Consider the following 20,453-nt stretch of genomic DNA (forward strand, 5'->3'; position numbering starts at 1 on the left):
ATTATATCCAATTACTTATCTTCTGATCTCACCCCCCCCCCCCCCCCCCCACACACACACACGCACACACGCACACACACACACACAAAATATATATACATACTGAATTTGCTTCAAACTTGTGAATATATTTGAAGTCGGCTCATCAACCTATTATCAGTAATGTAGAGGATATTCAACAGTTCTGTCACTGGTAAAGAATTCTTCACTTATCCAAGAAGCATTTAAGGCAGACATTTTACTTTTTTTTTTAGAAGATTGGGGGTATGATTGTGTTGAGAGATTTAACTCCATTTAATCTTATTCTTGAAATGAACTATTATCATCATTCTTATTGTTTTATCATCATCATCATTATTATCATTAACATCATTATCATCATTCTTCTTATAATAATAATAATAATAATAATAATAATAATAATTATTATTATTATCATCATCATCATCTTATATCATACTTTTTCTTATATGCAGAGTATGTGGTGTTGAAGCCAGCACTGCCCTTTACTTGACATGCAATTTTGAACTTAAAGGCAATAATTACTCTTTGAAGGTGACTTGCTAGGATATTCTATGCTTCAAGAAGAATCCTTTGTGTCTTTAGTGATTAACTGAAACCATATCACCCCATCAATGTCAATTCAATCTGGTCTTCAAAATCAAAAGCTTCCACTCATTTGGAGATCATTTCACAAGGCCTTTCAAAAGTTTCCTGTACAACCTCTTTACAACTCACAGCACTAAACACTGCTATTGGAGAAGATGATTTCTTGGCTTACTCATTAAAACTGCATCAGGAATACCCATTCCATATTTAGGTGAAATATCAGAAGTGTAGAGACTTGTGAATCTGAGCAAGTGAGATTTGTCTTTAATGAAACGACATTCTTGTGTTTTATCTATATCTTGATCGGAAAAGGTAATAATACTAGTAATTATGTTGTCTTTACCATATATTTTACTTTCTACTGAGGATCTTATTCAAGTCATATTTACAGTCCTGTAAACAAAATAAAATTGAGGATGTGATCATTACATAAAAGGTGTATATCTTGTGGAGTCCATAAGTTACATTATGTTTACCTGTTCAATTTTGCTTACAGAAGAATAAAGGATATTGCTACTTGCCTGTTAATGCAGAGTATTCGGCTTGCATTGCCTCAAAGGTGCTGCAGGTTGATAGATGATGATGTATGTTATCAACTAAGCAAACAACTGCACTATGTCATATAGGTTTTTCTGTATCACACCACCCTACTTGGTCATCAGTAATACCAAGAGAAGTTTACGAACATTTGGGCTTGGGGGTAAATTTTTTTTTTTTAAATAAAGACCCTTTAATTTGGTCCATCTAGAACTGCAGTTGCTACTTTTGCAGCTTCAATTAGCAAGCTTGTGGAGAGCTTAACAGCCACCCTAAAACAATCAGACGCATCAAATTAGTAGGGATCATTAGGTTCTAAACTTAACATATATAGAGTTATAACCCCTAAAAAACTATTTTTGGGAAAAAAAACAGATCACATATACCAGCCCAAAGGAATTCAAACTGTCCAGGTCTTGTTGAATTGTGTTTGTCATTCCATTTTCTCCCTTCCTTATTGCATCTGGGACCACCTTTATCTAAAAGCATGGGTTAATGGTAAATATACCATAAATACTTCAATAAAGGTCAAATTGTAGAGATGAATAAATGCAAACGAATGGTGATGACTGAAATATGAAACTGTTAAAGTTCTGAAAGGGTACAAGTCATGATAATATAAGCTATAATTAAAAAAAGGTAAAAAGGTTTATAATAACTGTCTCACAATACATATTTAAGTATTTGAATAATTCCATTGCAATAGCCACATCTATCCATGTATCCTTGGCTCCCGTACGTACACTAGATATAAAAGTACATGGGAGGATCAAGAGACATGTTCTTACGACTATACCTGTTGGGGTGCTAAAGAATGTAGCCTCAAGAACTGTATCATCAGAACGGAAGAATCCTCAATGAAGGATGGCTCACGTAACCTGTTAATTTTCCTTCCCTTACAATAGGCCCTTGAACAATACCAATCTTCAATACACCTTAACTAGGGGGAAGACACTCAGGTTTCAAATTATCATTCACTGGTACTTTTTGAAGGTTAACTCTGCAACAAGATGATGCCAACTGCTGTTCCCTGTTTGATGTCCCTTTCCTCTAGTTGTGTATAAAAATTCAGTCTCCTGTTTCTTTAACTTCACAGCTGAAAAGAGGATTTTATTGACTGACATGTCCCAATCAAACAAGGCCATACAAAAAAAAAAAAAAATGTTGCCCACAAAAGTGAACTTAAGTATTCAAGACCAACACAGACAGGTAACAAACTCTGGGATCCAGTTCAGTTTGTGGTCAAAATGCTTAAGGTTTGGGGTAAAGGTCTGGAAAATAAGTTCCTTAAGGCTTACATCCACAAAAGAGTTTCCTAAAAGAATCACATACTTCTTATCTACATTGGTTGTGGACAATGAGGGCTCTTAATTACAGCAGAGTTTCTTCAACACCAGTGAGCCTTTCATCACTTATAACTCCTGAATGTTGTTCAAGTGTGCTGATGCTAACTCAGGTACATTTAGAGAAGTTCCGTCTACTTTTCAGCATACCTAACGTGTGGCTTTAACTTACTCCTCCTGCTCACTGTATTTTTGCATTGTTTATAAATTCTGAAACATGTTATTTTGTTGGTAATAAACTATGGATAAAGTATGATATAAACTATCAAGTTATGTTTTGAAGAGCAAATTGATCATGAAAAATTATTATCAATAATTATTATTCATATATATGCCATAAATCTTTCATGAAGACAAAATTCAACCAGTTTTCAAGCTGAACTGACAAAAAAATCACACATTGGCCAGACTGTCCTACCATCATGGTCTTTATGATAAAAAACTAAAATTAGAACTGCAAAACCATTATCCCGACCCACTGTTATGTTATGTTTCTGAGCTGTCTACAACTTTAAATAAATGTTTAAATACTGCATGAGATTATACAAGTAAATTTTTTTATGGCTTCTAAAGACCTTCTAAAAGGGTTCGATGCAGAAAGAAGTGTCTTGACATTTTCAAAAATTTTCAAAATGACTTCTATTAATGAACCAACAGTTAGCCTCTAGTCACTGTCCTGCTTTACATGGCAATAGTTTCCTAATTAATCGTCCTTTGAAGTTTTACGTCATCAAACTACCATGTTTAAATTTTACCTGTAATTCTACCTAGACTTTCAACACAGCGATGTTAGGATGCCTTTAATACGTACCATGTGTGAATTTTCTTTTTCTTTATTGATTGTTTTTAAACATTAATGACTTCGCAAATGCTTAACTAGTCTATCTAACTCATCTACTTACCCTATTCCTCGTTTTTTTTATTGCTGCTATAAGTACTATTGGTAACATTATAATAATCATAATGTAATGAAATTAGCATCACTATCAATGACATTTAATTTTTTTTTTTCTGAAACCTTAAGGAAATGGAAAATCAGGTGAAGTCACACAAGTATGGTAATTGACTCATTAGTTGCTGATTACTTGTGCAGCCATCTGTGTGCAAATACACAAAGGAAAAATACAGTAGACAGTGTGAATACCGAGCAGCCATGAGTTTAAAGGATTTGTTAAGTAATATAGGTCACAGTACTTAATAATGTTACTCAATCTGGTAAGACTAACAAGATCCTAAAATGAGAGGACTAAATATAAATGTGAATGAATGTAAAGAAAAGAAAAAGAAAAAATATATATAAATAAAAAATTTAATAAATCAAATTTATTGAGTAAATCCCATTTATTCGACTTTGGGAACCTCTGTTCTGTGAAACTTTACAAGACACCAAGTTATAAAAATTACTCAGAACTCTAGGCAGAAATAATTATTCTATCCTCATGTAGAAATTGTAACAGCAATAATAATTACCCAATGCAAAATCTACTTTGAAAAATGTCATTCCAACCATATTTTATATTTAGTTGTACATCTGTAACTTTAAATTGAATGAAATCATGTTGCCTTCAGAAAATATTATCATTATCATTGTTATTATTATCATTACCTTACCTTATAAGTATAACTTTATTGCTGTCCCTGAACTGTTTAGTCTATGGTATAGTTGCGATGACCTTCCATTTGAACAATTTTCAATGTCAGAGGATATATGTGTTAATTACAACTACTACTACTGATAATATTGATAACTACCTTGTATCTTTGTTTTTATCAAAATAAGAACTTTATTAATAATAATGTTGATCAATAACATTAATATCAATGATGCATAGTTTTAATTGATAATATTAATAATTCAAATAATAATAGTAATGATAATGATTGTAGAAATGGTGATAATAATGATAAACAAAAATATTAATTAAAATAATAACAATAATAATGATTACATAGATTCTGATGGTTCTTGAACTCTTTACCGTTTTTATTCTTCAAAATGATTCTGAAGCCTAGAGGTATGTATATCACTTCCTCTAAATAAGAAATTGGTCAAAGATAAAGATTAAAAAAAAGAGAAAAGAAAAAAGGGGGGGAGGGGATTGTAGGGTCAAAAAATAAGTAATTATACATACTTTGGTAAACCAGTGGTTCCTATAATTTCTACTGTTCTTTTATAATCCTCAACACTTTTATTACAGTATTGAGTAAAGTGTACAAAGTGTTTTTTCCATCTCTCAATGTCAAGTGAAGTTCTCATACATTTTACTCTTGCTCGAATATTCAAAACCGAGGCAGACCTTTTGAAATGAACTGCTAATATATCCAATAAGATTCCGTAATTTTTCTGAAAGTTAAGGATCAGCATGTGAGCAATATTTAGGTCTTTCTCTATTGCAGTCCTCACCATGCAATATATTTGTTATTTCTGGATGATATCTCTTTTTTTGCAAGCTTCTGTCTTGCATGATTTTGTTGCTTATACATTAGTAAAGAGGTTAGATATGTATGCACACTTTAATTTTTTTTTTATCTATTGCCAAGAAACTGCGCATTTGGTTTATGAGACTTTTTCTTAAAAAAAAAAAACAATCTTTAAATGTCTATTAAAGCCTGTATACATAGACATGCTTTTTTCTTATCAAATTTAATCCCTTTTCTATTACAATACTTAAGTAATCTTCTATACAATAAAAGTACCACAAGATGCCAAAAGCAATAATAGACAGTATCTTTAAAAAAATAACTTAAACTGTGTGTATGAGTATGTATATGTGAGTGTAAATATATAGATACATATATAAAAGGATGGAAAAATAGATAAATTAAGATATAAAAATACTTACGTCTATCAAAGAGAGTGCCTAGAAACTTACAAGACGTGGAGTGATACCTACATAGGGAAATGGACTACAATGAGACTTTACCCATTTCACTCTCCCACAGGAAGTGCAAGACAATTGGTTCAGTCTGTTAACTGGCAGGACTGACAGACCTGCATGTGATATATTTGGACCTGCATTTCTTTCAAGTTAGACTGTGTCCCCATTTCAGCCTCCCTAGTGAAGTCAAAAGTAACTGCAACTCGAGGTAAAATGCAAATAACTCTCACACTGTCTCCTGCATTCCAATGTAATGACTTCATTCTCAAAAGATATGGAATTCAAATACTCACCAATTACTAATTATCATTTTGACATTAAAAGTCACCTCTACATAATGTGAACTTGGTGGCACCTGTAAAATATGTTGCATATTCTTCAAAGTTATCTCCATTTCTTTATTCTGAAGAAAGAAAGAAAAGAAAAGAAATACACAGACATCTAAATATCTAAGCTTTAGTTATCGAAGGTGCTAATGTTACTTCTGCTGTGATCTTTCATTTTACATCTTTTAACTTTCATTTTATAGTTCAGCCTTTCATTATTTTGAAAGAGAGAGAAATGAAATGCTCCTCGCTTTTAACTGAAGTCTTGCTATAACGACAAACAAGACAGCAAGAAAATTGGGATTATAAAACACCTCAAAATACTTACTAACATGTACTTCATAGTAATAGCTCTATTGTACAATAATTATCTACATAAGGAAGACCAGTATATATATACTACAAGGTGTAGTATATATATACTACACCTTGTCAGAGTTAAGATGCAACACGCAATACCAACACTTCAGTGCATGTCGCACAAACTTCCGAGGCTTTAAGCCCTCCAAAGAGAGACCCTCAGCTGATGTCAGCCCCAAAAAGGGGTAGTGACATATTAGCATTATAAATACCTTGTCATAAAAAGAGAGAAAAGTGACGATAATTAAAACAACTCCATACATCTTGTAATTTTATGCAAAAATATTCATTTCAGATTAAGTTAGTCAAAAAATAAGTATGTGGGAGGAGGTCTGCTAGGAGCAAAGGGAATATGGGGAGGGTGGGGCACTCCTTACAAATACACTGCGTGAAATATATATTGTACAAAGTTTGAAAAGGTCTCACAAAAACTTCTCCTTATTTCACTGCTTTTGAAAGACTAAGAGATAAAAGTTAAGTCATCCTATTGCCAATTTTCATTTTATAAATAATAAAAATGGTCATCTTCTTGATATGCTAACATGATTAAGTATTCACTGTACCACATTGAGAATACTACCTGGTTCTTCAAAACAAATGAAGTGAAAGATGAGATTTCTTTCTCTTTTCTGCACATATTTTATAATCATTGACAAAAGAAAGAAGGAAAGAAAAAATCAACAACACGCAAATATAAAACCAGAAAAGAGGAACAAAAAATAAAAATCTGAATAACTTCATAAACATATGTATATCTAAATGTTGATAATTATACAACCATCACTTTGAAGCATTGTAAATGTTTTTTTTTCTTCCACTCTTATTTGAAAGCAGATTAAAGTAAAATAAAAGGAAAAAATCAATATTCAATCAAACCATAACTGAGGAGGAGGAGGAGGAGGAGGAGGAGGAGGAGGAGGAGGAGGAGGAGGAGGAGGAGGAGGAGGAGGAGGAGGAGGAGGAAGAGGAAGAGGAGGAGGAAGAAGAGAAAGAAGAGAAAGAAGAGTAAGAGGAAGAAGAAGAGGAGAAGAAGAAGATATAGAAGAAGAAGATATAGAAGAAGAAGAGGAAGATGAAGCGGAAGAGTAGGAGTAAGATGAAGAGGAGGCAGAGTAAAGAGGATGAGGAGGAGTAGGAAAGGGGGAGGAGGAGGGGAAGGAGCAAGGAGGAAGAGGAGGAGGAAGGAGAAGATGAAGTGGCAGGAGGAGGAGGAAGGAGAAGATGAAGTGGCAGGAGGAGGAGGAAGGAGAAGATGAAGTGGCAGGAGGAGGAGGAAGGAGAAGAGGATAGGAAGAGGAGGAGGAAGAGCTGTAGAGATTAGATAATACCAGGATACATTATACATTATAATCATTTAGCTAGATCTTGAATTAAAACACAAGGTACAGGCTACATATCCACAAACAAGTAACACAATATAAGACAGACACACCATTTCAGATTTTGTTTTTCCAGAATAAACAAGTTCCTGAATAAAGAAGTCAAAAGATAAATACAGTGAAGTTATGCATCTATTTTTGTATTATCAAATGCAAAATTTCATATGAACCAAAATATGGATCAAAACATTGCATTCACAGATTTTTAATTATATATATATATATTTTTTATGAAACAAACTGTGTCCTTTTTTGAGGGGGTGGGGGTGTAAAAAGTCTTCATAATATTCATCGTACATGAAATAGTAACTCAAGTAATACTGACTGACAACAGATTCATCACAGTACAACGTATAAATATACATCAGAAAAAAAAAGAAAGAAAAAAAAATCATCTAAATAAAATATACTGACAATAATCATAATATAGAACACAGACAACAATCCCTCTAGTCCATTCTTTACCGGGAAACCATTTCTGTTACACCAAGACAAAGCTTGCATCAACAATGACATAACAAGATGTGAAATACACACTGAAGGATCTCCAAAATGTTGATTAAAAAATTGTGAATTCTAATATCTGAAAAAAAGAAAAAGAAGAAACATAACTAAATGGTCTGATTTTCTAAAGACACATACCTCCTGGCATATGAACACCTGCAAAACCACTTTTTATTTCATTATGAACTGTGAGCAATATTAACGGGCCATCACTTCAAGCCTATTTTTCAAAAAGATGTGAAGCAATTTTTTTTTTTTTAGTTTTTGTTGAGGTTTGTACTGGTAAGAAAGTCTGTAGAGATAACTAACAACCTTTACTTAGTTTTAAGGCACTTCTTTAACTTTTTATCTAATATTTCTTTTGTTAGTTCATACCGGATAGCTTTCCGTAGGTCATCAAGCACCCTTTTCATGACAAGGTTCACTGTTTTGTCTTTTGGATAACTAACATCTTTATGATTAAATTCTGAACTTTCCATCTTTTCATTCAAAATATCTAAGGGGAAGCTTTCACATGCTAGCTCAAATTCAGCATCTAAAGAGTTTGTCTTTATGGTATTACTCCTTTTATTATGGCTGCCTTTATAGGGATGGACGCGTCCTACATTTTTCAGGCTGGATTCGGCTTTCAGACTATTATCCTTGAAAGTCACGTGTTCTGAAAGAGGCTTTTTGTAATTTGGGGGAGGTACAGTGGGGAGATTCTTGGGCAGGGGAGGTATCCCCACTAAAGGAGAAATACCTGGGGTTAGTACCTGGCCATTCACCGGAGTTTTTACACTAGCCTTTCCTGCATTACCATCAATATTTAATTGTGCCTTTGCATTTGAATCTACAAAGTCCATGTTTGAGAGCTTGGATGCTCTTCTTAACTTCACAGTCTCCCTGTGCCAGTAGAGGTACATGTGTCTAGAAATAAAGGGGGAAGGTGTTGGAGACAGTGGCTGATCTATGTCATCCATTTTCTCCATCTTGTCCTGCTTGTCTAAAGATAGAGGTAGTTTACTTAGTGACTTCTTTACTTTGGGAGGTGAAGGGTCGCTGACTGAGGGTCCTGTGCCAAACATGATCTTGAGTCTTGTGTCTAAATTTGGTCTTGCTGGAGATTCTTGAGGAGTCTTGCTCTCGCCTGAGAAGGAGACTTCATTCGAGAAAGACACCCTCTTCTTCTTGGTGTCTGACCTTGCTCTTTCAGGTGTTTTAAGGGAACTGGTGAAGTTCTCCATTGATGTTCCAGCTTTGGGGTTCCTTACATACTTGTTTATCAGGGAATCTTCCTGACTCTCCTCAACTGGAGAAGATTCAGTACTCGAAGAAGGAGAGAACATGGCTTCCTCGGGGTCATAAGGCTCCTCCTCCATAACAGCACCTTGGGCATCTTCATTTGGCACGTATGAGAAAGCCGACTGTAGAGTATTCGAGTGCAGAAGAGGGGGTGGTGGAGGGGTGGGAGTGTGGTTTCTGCGGGATACATTATTTCGGGGGTTCGTGGTACCGTTGGTGGACTGTTGGTGGGCCGGCTTCCCTGAGGGCTGGGAAGACACAATACTTGGGATTGGTTTGCCAGCAGGAGCTTTGGCAAGGTTTTTCTTTTCTTCCTGTTGTTTCTGTTGTTTCTGGGCGGTGGAACTTGTAGCAATGCTTGCAGAGGGCTGTGGCAACTTGCGTGGAGGGGGCGAAGAGGAGGGCAAAGGGGGCTTCTTGACTGGGCTTGGGGGGGGCGGTTCTTTGGGTGGCGGGGGCTTCGAAATATCTACTGGAGGTGGAAGAGGTGGAAGAGGAGGAAGTGGAGGCTGGACTGCTAACTTACTAGACGGAAGAGGGGGAAGCGCACTCAGTTCAGGCGGTGGAGCCTGTGGATCAGGGGGTAGGGGTGGAGGTGGCTTTGCGTCGCCTGGGGGCATATGTGGGAACTGAGTGCCTGGTGGCATGAGTGTATTTGGCATGTGTGGAGGTTGAGGGTGGAGAGGTAATGATGGGTGCGGAGGATGAGATGGGGGAGGTGGATGCGGTGGTGGAATGGGGTGAGATGGGGCTAGGGCATGTGGATGTGATGGATGAGGCGAGTGTAGATGTGGAGCATGAGGGGGACGCATGTGTGGGGGAACCATGTGAGGTACAGGAGGAGGAGGCAGGGGGGGTATAGGATGTCCATCAGCCATGGGAGGCCGGAAGATGGGTGATCCTGGAAAGGGAGGTCCCGGCTGCCCTGGCACCATCATCACAGGGGCTTGGTGGCCGGGCATCATCCCCATCTCCATCCCCATCGGTGGGCGGAATGGTGGCCTTGCCAGACGGTGCTTAAACTCGAAGACATCATGAGGAGGTCTGCCAGTGCCCAAGGGTGTTGGACTTCGGTTCATGTCATTCATGAATCCAGAATTACCCAGGTGTCCTTGCTCATTCAGAAGCTCACAGAGTCCCATGCACAAACCATCTGCTGTGGGAGCAGCAGAAGGCAAATTTGCAGAAAAGTGTGTGGTAGCACCTTCGAGGTGTCTGAAAAAGAAGAAAAAAAGAAAAACAAATTAATCTTTTGGGTCCTGTAACTTATGATAGATGAGAGAGATGAGAGAGAGAGAGAGAGAGAGAGAGAGAGAGAGAGAGAGAGAGAGAGAGAGAGAGAGAGAGAGAGAGAGAGAGAGAGAGAGAGAGAGAGAGAAGAGAGGGAGGGAAAGAGAGAGAGAGAGAGGGAGGGAAAGAGAGACAGAGAGAGGGAGGGAAATAGAGATAGAGAGAGAGAGGGAGGGAAATAGAGAGAGAGAGAGAGGGAGGGAAAGATGGAGAAAGATAGGGAGGGGGGGGGGGGGAAGGGTCATCACAAGAAAATACTAGTGTGCTTTCAAAGTCATTTCCCATATTGCACTTTCTGTATATATGTACATTGCAGAACCATGATTTGTAAGTGGACATGTATGTTTCTATTTTGAAGAGAAGAGGAAGGAGGAAATAAATGAAAAAGAGAAAGAGGAGACAAAAGAGAAAGAAAAAGAGGAGGAGGAAAACAAGCAATGCAACAAGAAAGTCAAAACACGTTTCATCAAAAAAAATTAAATGGTACAAGATTATAGTCTGTAAAGAGATGAATGTAACTGCACTGTTTCCTTAAAAAACTTGAATCTCCACAACATATTCAGGCATTGTGATTCAGACCAAATGCATGTCAGAGGTAAATAGACTAGGTATACTTAAGATTCTGGATAAAAACAAGCAAATCAAATATAAAAAGTGAGTAAAGTTGTGGGAAATGTGTTCCTTAATGAAGTTACATAAAAAATTAGAAGAGAAAAAAAGAAACAAAAAAAAAAAAGAAAGAAAGAAAGAAAGAAAAGAAAAGAAAAGAAAAAAAGAATCATATTTTTCTGTTTGTCATGAGTCAGCTTAACTTTCCCTTTTGGACACAGAGATGACGAAAAGCAAAAGTTAGGTTAGTACAGAGTGCTTGAAACAAAGCTTTTAGACTATAAAACTAAGCTGCAGAATGTAGAGGTTAACCCATAACAGCTTCTTCAAGTATGTGGACTTATACAAATACAACGGCAGCAGCTATGTCTAATGCTGTTGGCCAATGCAAGAAAATTGAGCAACTAATTGCCAACTCTTTTATCTTTTTGCAGTACTTGATTAAATTATAAAGTAGAGCAACCACAACTGATATCTTTAGATATTTTGGATGAGAACGTAGCAAGGTCTGCATCAAACTGTATTTAAATAATAACAGAGCAAATTCCAAGACATGTATAAATCAATCCCAAGAAATGATATACTAGTTATATATATCTATAGGTTATATATAAATAAAAAAATAAATATCTATATTTATATATATATATATATGTATGGATGTATATATATATATATATATATATATATATATATATATATATATATATCTGTATCTCTCTTTCTCTCTCTCTCTCTCTCTCTCTCTCTCTCTCTCTCTCTCTCTCTCTCTCTCTCTCTCTCTCTCTCTCTCTCTCTCTCTCTCTATATATATATATATATAGAATGTATATGTATATGTATATGTATAATAAATCTATATATATATATATATAAACACATATATACAATACATCTATATCAATATCTATCTATCTATATGTATCTATATATGTGTGTGCATAGGAAGAGAGAGGGATAAAGGGAAAGGAAGGGGGGATGATGCAGATGAAGAAAGGGGAAATGGGATGTGTTGCAAGGGAGTGGGAAGAAATTTTTTTTTATGGTTATCTGAAGGCAGTTTAACCCCTTGCTGACGGCTACGACGGGTAGACACGTGCTATGCCCACTGTTGGTACTTGTTTGATTGTTTTTACACATAAATGGCTATACTTGTACTAAGTCACCAATGAGCCAGTTAGGAGTACTGCCCGTTTCGCCCTTTCACCCTTTCTTTGATTTACGAAATATTTGGAAGATATGACCAAGCCTAAACAAATAAAACTACTACAAAGATCGCTGTGTGACCCGAAAACCTTCCTAACCTAGGGACTACACCCCTGGACACCCCCCTTGACTGATGTGTTTCCCTAGCTGATCACCATGCTTCCCTATCAGGGTTTTTCATTTTTGCACTTTCTTTTACTTTTTAACCGAATGCCGCCGGGGAAAATGAACAAAAAATGGGGAAAATGCTGTGCCTATTTTTTATATTTTTTGTGAAATGTCTGCCCATAAATGGCTCTGCTAGCGCTTAGCCACAAAGGAGTCAATTAATAGACCTTGTGACCTTACCTGATTTGAATTGGCGGGAAAAACGTATTTTTTACTAGTGTTATGAATATCGATGGTGTTATTTTTATTATAAACATTATAATTATTATAATGTTTTTTATATTAGTAACAGCAAAATAAGATAACGTAAAATATTTCTTAAATCAAAGAAAAGGGTGAACGGGCGAGACGGGCAGTACTCCTAACTGGCTCATTGGTGACTTAGTACAAGTATAGCCATCTATGTGTAAAAACAATCAAACAAGTACTAACAGTGGGCATAGCACGTGTCTACCCGTCGTACCCGTCGGCAAGGGGTCAATGAAGTATAATGGTACTCTACATCATTTGAAGACAAACTATAGTAATTCACTGTGAAATAATATATAAATGTTTATCAAATGACAGACAGTAGCATGTGTACAACTTTCCTGAGTGCTATCTTCTGAGTTGTACTGTTATTTTTTAGATTGACTTAGCTGATAAGCGAAGAAGGGAAATTAATCTCTGATCGTCAAAAAATTCTGCACCTTAATCTCTATATTGTAGTAAAATCAAGTCTTTCTTCCCTTTAAATCCGACTTTCTTGATTAGTTTGTAGGATGTTCTTCCATTTCAGTAGCATCTCATGTTTGTTTGCTAAAATTCCATGTCGAGATTAACCGATAAGTTACCTATGCATCAGAGCCGTAACTAAACATATGTTGTGTCAAATAAAGACACTGGTATAATAAAATAATGAATTTTTTTCTTCGAGCTGGTTGCAATATGGGTGATGAAGGCCTCGGAAGGCTCTGAGCACGGCCTCAATATCCTGCTGGCCCTGACAAGTTGTCCAGACAAGTGAGACATGGAGTTTCGAAGGCAGCATAAGTGACACTGTTTCTGAAACCATTCGGGCAATGTGTAAACAATAGTAACATAATAAAATTACAGTGGCCAGGTCATAATATACATGCATTCTTGGCATCAATGGGTTAAAAATATTCAAGACAGAAGTGGAAATAGCTAGAACTTGCCATATGCTTCTTTTTATTAGCCTACAGCTACTTAGCCTAATTCATTAGTCTACTCTATTTGAGTAAATACCTAATTTCTTTGGAAAAGAATCTGGTGCTCAGAATGTGGTTTGCCACTAAACAGTTTTTATTATTATAATTATATTGTTTGAAACTTGGCTTGACTTTCCTGAAAAATTATGTTTCGCACATATTGTTTTATGCTTGTTTACTTATGAGCTATTCTATTTTGGGTACGACAGATCAAGTTTGGCTCGTTTCGAGAAACAGACTTTTCTAATGTTTTCTGGACACAAAGTCTGGCACGTCTTTTCAATAGTTTGAGTATTTTACTTTTCATAAATCACTTTCTTTGAATTCTTCAGGTTCTGATTCACATCCAGTGTCATTCATTATCCCTTCCTTCAATCTCTGGTTCCCCAAGATCGTTGGGTAGAGAAAATATACCAAAAAAATCTGGTTTTGGGACATAGTCTCTGGAGGGTGTGTTGCTCTTGGTAACAGTTACTATCATCTGTTTGCAAGTGCTAATAAGAAGCCATAATATACAGGGAGTGGTCATTTTGTCAGGGTTATGTGCAGTTTACAGCCTTTTCATGGTGCAGACTTCATACAAGGGTGTCATCATGGTGGCCAGAGACATCTGGGAGAAAATACTCAATATATATGTCTGTATCACAGCATAAATGCCATGAAAACAAAAAGTACTAGTTGCCTGCCTAAGTTTACCTGCATCCCTGGAGTTTTGGACATTCAGCATGGTGCAGTGGGTTAACTCTTTAAATCCCAACAACATGACCATTACATCATGGAATAATCTGACTGAGGGCCAGGATAAGGGGAATACTGTCATGAAAATATTTGGCTGAAGGCTGAGGTGATGGGAATAATTTGCCATAAGTGTAGAGAGCTCTTGGGAGGAAGATTAGAAACTTAGGAAGGGACTCTTGCATCATTTCTACCAGGAAACAAGCCCATATTTCCACCTGCAAACCAGCCATGAGCCATGACTGGAAGAGCTCCCACTCTAGGGAGGATCCCTAGTCCTGCCTGCTGTGACTGGCAGCACAGGGTGTGTTACAGATTAAATATTACCAAAAAATAACAAGATAACACCCATAATAAGATGTTACTTACTATTAGTGCTACTATGCAGATGCAGAAAAGAAGAAACACTGACTTACTACATTTAAGCAAAATCTATACAAATATTACTCAAGAGGTAAAGCATATGGGGATACAGATTTGCTGTAGAGATTAGAAAGTGAAAGTGAATTTTTCTCTATAGCTTAAAAACAGTGTAATAGTTTGAGCTCTGCATACAATTTGCTATCAGACAACCACACACCTGCACATAAACAAAACTGCTCACTATATTGTTTAAAACACTGTATGTAACCAACATAAACAATCTAAATAAAAAATTTCTCACTGGCAATTGTCAAGGAATGAATGGTTGTGGAATCACCAAAACACGATCATATAAATAACTATACATCATTAAATGCCAAAAAGAGAATAAATAAAATTAATACAAATTCACAGAATTATCTTCACACCTGCACTGTCTCACATCCCGTAATCACTTTCAGAGACGCACTGGGACTTGACACCGTACCGAAAACACCGTAAGCACCTCCAAAAAGAGAAAGTTACGGGCAGCAAGACGCGTAAATGCAAACAGACCTGCACTGCATGTGACTGCAAACCTCTCTTTCACACCCATGCTCTGAACTCCCCATCACACACCAGGGAAATATAACCTTCCCCCTCAAAACATGACATTAATCTCCTACTTACCAGCCCTCCCTTGACCAACTAACCAAACAAATAGATAAACAAACAAATAAAATAAATCGTATCCCTTTTTATTTATTTTTTTATTTTTATTATTTATCCCATCCGTCCGTCCGTCTGTCAACACGCAAGCTTCCCCAATAACACCCACCTTTAAGCCCTTTCACCCCCTCTTTCTACCCTCCCCCGCCACACTAGCTTCACTCTTCCCCTCCCTCGGCCCTCCTTTCCCCAAAACCAACCCGAAATCCGACGCCCCCGAAACCCGAAAGCGAGAGAGAGAGAAAGACCGACCTGCAATCGGGAGAAAATTTCCGCTCGTTCGGCCGAGAGAATCTGCAGCATGTAAACACAAGATCCTGCGAGGGGGATACGGGACTATGGTGGAAATGAAAAAAAAAAAAAGAAAAAAAAAAGTGTCGTATTTGGATAGCGGCGGGTAGGGGGTCTTGTTTCTTTGAGATTTATTTGTGAATTTCTCGATTTTTTTTTTTTTTTGAATGGGGGGAGATGAAAATGGGTGCGAATAATTCGGGGGAGTTATCTGAGGGCTGTGCAAAGTGGGAGTTTGTTTACATTCGTAACCCATTAGTATTTCGCGGTCTATTCTATTGTTAATATTTGTATAATATTTAACTGACATTACAAAAAGATGTTAAATAAGCAAACATTCGCACACTTCTTCTTATATACTTTAATGCAACCTACTCTTTTTCTGACAACCTTTCAAGTGGCGGGAAAATGGAAAATACAAATGCAAAAACGTCATGAATGCAATTAAAACTCATTTCCACATCAATAAAATAAAATAACTATGAAATATCGGTAATCATATTAACTTCAAACATCTCTTGAAATAAAGCAACAAGCAAATAAATGGCTAAAACAATAATAATTTAACACAACTGTTCACCATGATGATGCAAATGTTGAGGATAATGATGAAGTTGAAGATGAGGATGAAGATGGTGGTGGTGATGATTTTATATATATATAAAATATAATATATATATATATATATATATATATAATATAATATATATATGATATATAATATATATATATAATATATATATATATATGTATATATGTATATATGTACACACACACACACACACACACACACACACACACACACACACACACACACACACACATATATATATAAGTATACACACATAAGTATACATACACACGTATATATATATATATATATATATATATATATATATATATATATATATATATATATACGTATATATATATATATATATATATATATATATATATATACGTATATATATATATATATATATATATATATATATATATATATATATATATATATATATATACGTATATATACACACACACACACACACACACAGGCTTTAAAATTTCACTCAGATCATGTACATGCAAATAATCTATGGAAAAGAAGTAAATGATTGTATATAGTATGTAAATTTGTCAATAACATTTATATAAGTCATATCTGTTTTGGATTAAAAAGTATACTCAAAGGCACATCACAGAGAAGATTAACCCAATGTACATACAAGCCATGCTCACTGTAAGTTTACTTTAATTGTTTTTACACATAGATGGCTATACTTGCACTAAATCACCAATGAGCCAATTATGAGTACTGCCTGCCTTGCCCATTTACCCTTTTCCTTGATTTACGACAATATTTAATGTTATTTTATTTTGCTGTTACTAATGTTTACAACATTATAGTAATCATAATGTCTATAATAAAATTAACACCTTCAACATTCATAGCATTTGTAAAAAATATGTTTTTCCTGCCAATTCAAGGAAAGGTGAAATTAGGTAAGGTCACAAGGTCTACTAATTGACTCCTTTGTGGCTAAACACTAGCAGAGCCATCTATGTATAGAGAAATTTCACAAAAAAATGAGCACAGCATTTCTCGCACTTTTTATGCACTGTCCCCGATGGCATGTGGTTAACACACACACTAACACCTAGTGACAATAAAACAGATCACTTCAGATTTTCTACAGGGTCAACAGCTGCATTCAATGGCAATTTAAAGTAATTAGAGATAATATTGTTAATTATGTTTAATGTGTTAATTCAATAGTCAACAAAATTATTGATTTCTTGTTCTACTCACCAGATACTCCTTTGTCAGTGTCATGAATGGAAGCAACAAATTAGTGCTTGCATGTTGTTCAAAACTGTTATGATATTCAAGTGATTCATGAGCTTGCAACAAATTTCATTTTTGTTCTTCTTTTTCCATGAAGAAAATCCACAAATCTTGACTCATTTTCTGAATCCTCAAAAAATACTGGAATTTCAATACTGTGGGTGCTTATTTAATCAAACATTATATAACTATCACATAAATATTTTCAATGTTGCATTACTCGAAGGCAATTTTCAATATATTTTCCTTTTATTTCTTTCTGCATTTATCTTCAGCTTAATAATCACAGACCAGAATCTAGGACACAATTTCAAGCATAATATGCATGAAGATACACAGATATAGCCATACAATTACAGTGTTCTTTACAAAATTATCTCACAACCACTATCTCACACATATGCTACAGACTACACATTGAAAAAATGAAAAACAAAATAAAAACATAATGGTTAATGGTTAAAACAAATAAATGTGCTAGACCTTAAAGGTCTTATAACACTATGGTAAAGTATTGTGGCAAATAGGGTAAAAATGATTTAACGATTAGGATAGGAGAGGGAAGGTGAAAAGACCATGCAAAGTTGGTTAGGGTGAGGGCTGAGGTCCAAGATAGGACTGATCCCTGTCTTTATCTCCTAAACCCCTGCCCCCCCATGACAAGAAGCAAGGGATGAGGGGGGGGGGGATAAAAGCAGAAATAATAGTTACAGTAACCATAACAATCAGTCAAAGCACACCATTTTCTCGTGAATCTGAGGTTGATGTTATTTCGAGGCGACAGAAATCTTTACGGTGGTATATATTTTCAATAATTTCCTGTGAACTGTTAATGTAAAAATATGGTGAGGGACACTCATACATTAGGGATGATTGAAGTAATAACAGTCTTGGAAACTGTTTTGAGGTATTTAGAGGCAAGATTAAAATTAGTAATCGTAAACAGCGATCTTTGTGATGGATTAGTTATAGATATTTCAAAGAGAAATATCTGGTGGTTCTAAATAAAGAACATTGAATTCTTGTGTAAATTGCAGTCAATTTAATATTAACCCACAGAGTGTGCGATCTCTTTTTTTGATACTTCCTATGGAGCAGAGCTTTCATAAAAAAAAAAAAAAAAAAAAAATTCTTAAAAATTCTAATCTTAAAGATAAACATTCAGGGTATCACCTAGTTAAAGAAGAAAAAGATTTTAAAGACTGAGAGGTCACCACCGAGTAACAGGGAAAAGGCGCAGTGCACACACCATAGTGCATACCACGTCATCACGTAACAGCCCAACATCCCCTTCACCCACTGATGAGCCAAGTGAGCATGAAGACCATAGAGGGTGACCGAACCTCCTTATCGCAGGGAAGACATCGGGCAATGGTGGGGACTTTCTCATGCCCTGAGCCAAGCACGGGCACAGGGCATCCAAGTGGAAGATTTGTGGAAGAAGCTAGATGAAGAAAAAAGAACAAGATTTCTGGACAGGGTATCTTTTACTCTGATGCCTGAGCTATGCTTCACAATTTATGGGTTAATCAAGGTAACTAAAGTGTTTATACATTTTCCTACAAGTTGCTTAAAAGAATTACCAGTGTGTTGTGATAAGTTATAATGTTTTATAATATATATATTACTATAATTAATGTATAAACCATCACCAGTGTTTACTTTATGCCTATTATTTGTTGGAAAATTAAAAGAATTTAGCACTACATAGTTGACTTTGGGAGAAGAAGTACTTTTTCTTTAGTATCTGTTTTTGTAATAGAATATATATAATTTTCAAAGTTATACACATTAATTAAAATTTTAAAACATGCAAAAACATTGAACAGCTTTTTTCAAATTCAAAGCAATAGGAAATAAAAAATCAACTCATATGCTCTCTCAGCTGTTCCCAACTGTGACAAATGCAAGAAAAAAATATGTAACGTTGGAATTCATACTTCCGTCTTATTAAAATTTCAAGCATAACACTTAACTGACACAACTTTAAGACTAATTAGAGTTACTTAGCCTAAATACACTTCTGCAAAGTTACTGTTTCTTCAAGTATGGAACCTAAATGAGCTTAGAAAACATTCATCCCATCTAATTTATATATTCACTGAATTTTGACATATAAAACTCAAAAGCCTCATATATTACTTATATAAAAAACGCAACTATCAAAGAGAATTTTGATCTTGGTTCATTTTTATTTTGATTCTCCGACATATATATACGTAGCACAGAGTTTTGCGTGCCCATGCCTACATGATCAGGGTAATATGTTGAAATGTATTCTGTATATAAAAAAAGGAAACGCACTATCATAAACTAGCTAATCCGGAAAAGGGTACGCAGGTCTAACGAGTTTGGGAATCAGGATCTATAGCCTGCAAATTTACCATCTAAATGTGGTAGAACTACCTATGCCTGTAAATGTTAATGTATAAATATGTGCCCTTATAAAAAAAATTAACCCTTTGCCGCCAGGTGGCATGTACGTACAGGTGGCTCATGAATACGTGCCATGATGCATTGGTCCTATTTTCCGGGGCATGTACAGTCATGCTGCGCACGCTAAGGTGCCGATACAATCCCCCGGCAGCAGGACCCGGGCCACTATGAATACAGCCCAGGAGAGAGGGCTTTTGCATCGGGAAACCACCTGACGGCATTGGGTTAACAAAAAAGGTACTAATATTCATAAATAAACCAAACACCTTTTTACAATAAATAACTTAGCAAGCAAAATATAGAAGTGCAAGTCAATCAAGCTGGTAGTTTTAATCTAAAAATTACTTCATTAGATTTTAAATCACATAC

General features: G+C 35.7%; 1 protein-coding gene and 1 long non-coding RNA gene across 2 annotated transcripts; both read right to left on the minus strand.

The window, feature by feature from the left end:
- Positions 1-937: 937 nt before the first annotated feature.
- LOC125038697 lies at positions 938-4,311 on the minus strand. The gene is made up of 2 exons (XR_007116068.1): positions 1,943-4,311; positions 938-1,625 (listed from the first exon to the last, which is right to left on the minus strand). It is a non-coding gene; the product is annotated as an uncharacterized LOC125038697 (long non-coding RNA).
- Positions 4,312-7,265: 2,954 nt separating this feature from the next.
- LOC125038712 (pollen-specific leucine-rich repeat extensin-like protein 2) lies at positions 7,266-15,855 on the minus strand. The gene is made up of 2 exons (XM_047632283.1): positions 15,764-15,855; positions 7,266-10,436 (listed from the first exon to the last, which is right to left on the minus strand). Exon 2 carries the CDS (start codon positions 10,361-10,363, stop codon positions 8,252-8,254), a length of 2,112 nt encoding a protein of 703 aa, XP_047488239.1. The 5' UTR covers positions 10,364-10,436; positions 15,764-15,855; the 3' UTR covers positions 7,266-8,251.
- Between the last annotated feature and the right edge of the window lie 4,598 nt (positions 15,856-20,453).

This window comes from Penaeus chinensis, chromosome 25, assembly GCF_019202785.1.
Source record: "Penaeus chinensis breed Huanghai No. 1 chromosome 25, ASM1920278v2, whole genome shotgun sequence".
Lineage (NCBI taxonomy): Eukaryota > Metazoa > Arthropoda > Malacostraca > Decapoda > Penaeidae > Penaeus > Penaeus chinensis.

Coding starts and splice junctions, on each gene's coding strand:
- LOC125038712 (XM_047632283.1), bottom strand. CDS start 10,363: ATGGGACTCTGTGAGCTTCTGAATGAGCAAGGACACCTGGGTAATTCT.